Here is a 2,394-nt window from a genome sequence, read left to right as displayed (position 1 = left end):
CGTCTCCTACCATTTACAATTTTAGTCTTCGTTCCATTTTCTGTACCTATTCTTGAGAATGATCGAAACAATTGTCGACTATATTATTTTATATTATATTATTGTTGAAACATTTTGTGTTTTATTTAAACATTTAATTTTTTCTCAAAAGTGCACCTAGGATACTTTTAATTTCACTTTTATCGTCTATAGCAAGGACCGGCAAGTAATTTTATGGGGTCCTGGATGTTTTCGATAATTTTTATCGAGGTCCAGAAAAATATAATAAGGGTGGCGCTCAATGCTGAAACACCCTTTAGTATCTATTGAAAAATATTTTTTAAATAACTCATTTCAGTATTAAATAATTTTTGGCGGTCCAGTTTTTGACTTTTCGCGGTCCGGACCCGAACCGCAATCCGTCAGTTGCCGACCCTTGGTGTATAGAGTGGTTATTTATCATTTCCTTTTTAACATTTACTATTTCGCATTTTTTACAGACGGAACTACGGTTCTTGGTATCGCAGCTCAGTTTTTCGTCGCTGGTTATGAAACAGTTTCGACCACTTTGTCGTTTGGTTTGTATGAACTTGCTCTAAATCAAGAAATACAAAGAAAATTAAAAGACGAATTGAGAAACGCCCTAAAGGAAGATGGAGAGTTAGACTATGGAACAGTTCACAAAATTCCTTACTTGGATCAAGTAGTGAAAGGTATAAAGAAAAACATATTCCATATTAAGGTTCAGTGTAAGGAATTTTCTAGTATAATTTTATTTATTTTAGCGTATGTTATATAAAAGTAATTTATTTTCCACAGTAACACTGTATCCACACTCATTTATATTCACATACACTTATTTATCTCACATTGACTTTATATCAGTTTTTATTAGTTTGGAATTGTTCTAAAATTCTTTTACGAAGTAAGTATATTAAATTCAGTTGGGGTTAGGTTAAGTTAAGTTAGTTTCTCTTTTACTGTTCGATTTTTCACTTCTACTCCTCAAAAGTTAGAAGAAGCAGTGGCTATTATCATTGTTCGAATGTGTTTCATTACAGAGAATAGAAGTTTATTTATAAATAATTTACATTACATTTATTTACGTCTACTCCTGTTATGTAATAAGTTATGCGTGAAATCCGATTATATCTCGATTAGCGCTAATGGTTAACATAAATGGTTGGAATCATGAACTATCATTTCGTAGCTGTTTCTAAATAAATGTGGGAAATTCCAAGAACACTGATAACGCTTAAATAATAACTTGAGAATTGGTAGTATTTTTTTTAATAATTACAGACACGTAAAATGTTTTTGTGAAACCCGTATTAACAATAAAAAAGAGTCAAGACCAATGACGAACTATTAATTGTATACATTTTAGCTTTGATACTGCCTTCCAAGAAGACGCGAAACGTTGTTGACGGTTCTGTACTCAAGTAAAAACATTATCATTCAACTTTTTTTTATCTATAGAATTAAGCGAACAGACCTTATTAACAATTCCTAATTTCAACATTCATCGAATCTTTGTTTGAACATTGACTATTAACTAATTCAATATTCCAGAAACGTTAAGAAAATATCCAATACTACCTTATTTGGATAGGCATTGCACAAAAGAGTATCGGATTCCTGATAGTGACTTGGTTTTGTACCCTGGTTCAACAGTTTACATTCCAATGTTTGGTCTCCACTACGATGAAAAATACTTTCCTAATCCGAATGGATTTATCCCAGAAAGATTTTCGACTGAAAACAAGGACAATTTTCCTGCAACGGCGTATTTACCATTTGGTCTCGGACCTAGGATTTGTATAGGTACAGAAAATGAAAATCAAATTAAATTCTGAGTATTTGTACTTGCATTATTTCTAGGAGAACGATTCGCTTTGACATCAACCAAATTAGCAATAGCAAAGCTTTTGTTAGAATATGATATTGAACCTTGTGAAGAAACGCCTATTCCAGTTGAATTCAAAGCCAGCGGAATTACTTTGGTGCCAACAAAGAAATTAATGCTTAAATTTAAAAATTCGCACAACTAACGTAAAGATGACTATATACTATCTAGTATACAAATATAAGTTTTGATTAGTATGTAGTATTTTACGCAATAAAGTTTAGACGTCTATCATTTTAAAAATTAATTAAATAACAACTTTTTTCGTGGCTGATAGTATGCAGCCCTATTTAAAGTATACGTTAAATATCGTATTAAGAACACAAAAGAAAAATAAAATTAATGTTACGAAAACATTAATAGGTAAATTAATGTCTTTTTAATAGATAGTTGTCATTAATTGTAAGATAAGTTTCCAAACACCATTGAGGCATTGAGTTATTTTTTGTTATGGGTGGTTCGTCAATACCCATATTAAGTTAGAAAAATTTAAATTATATTATCAGTAA

At 30.8% G+C, this 2,394-nt stretch overlaps 1 protein-coding gene across 1 annotated transcript; it reads left to right on the top strand.

The window, feature by feature from the left end:
• Positions 1-349: 349 nt before the first annotated feature.
• Positions 350-2,116, top strand: LOC108735334 (cytochrome P450 6k1; the record flags this gene model as incomplete). The annotated part of the gene is made up of 3 exons (XM_025981850.1): positions 350-692; positions 1,552-1,803; positions 1,861-2,116. Coding segments are annotated over 3 exons (765 nt in total), but the record flags the coding sequence as incomplete, so codon positions are not given.
• Positions 2,117-2,394: the final 278 nt, after the last annotated feature.

This window comes from Agrilus planipennis, unplaced genomic scaffold (genome assembly GCF_000699045.2).
Source record: "Agrilus planipennis isolate EAB-ADULT unplaced genomic scaffold, Apla_2.0 scaffold45, whole genome shotgun sequence".
Classification (NCBI taxonomy): domain Eukaryota; kingdom Metazoa; phylum Arthropoda; class Insecta; order Coleoptera; family Buprestidae; genus Agrilus; species Agrilus planipennis.
The sequence above is the reverse complement of the archived record's forward strand: the minus strand, read 5'-3'. Positions and strand labels throughout refer to the sequence as shown.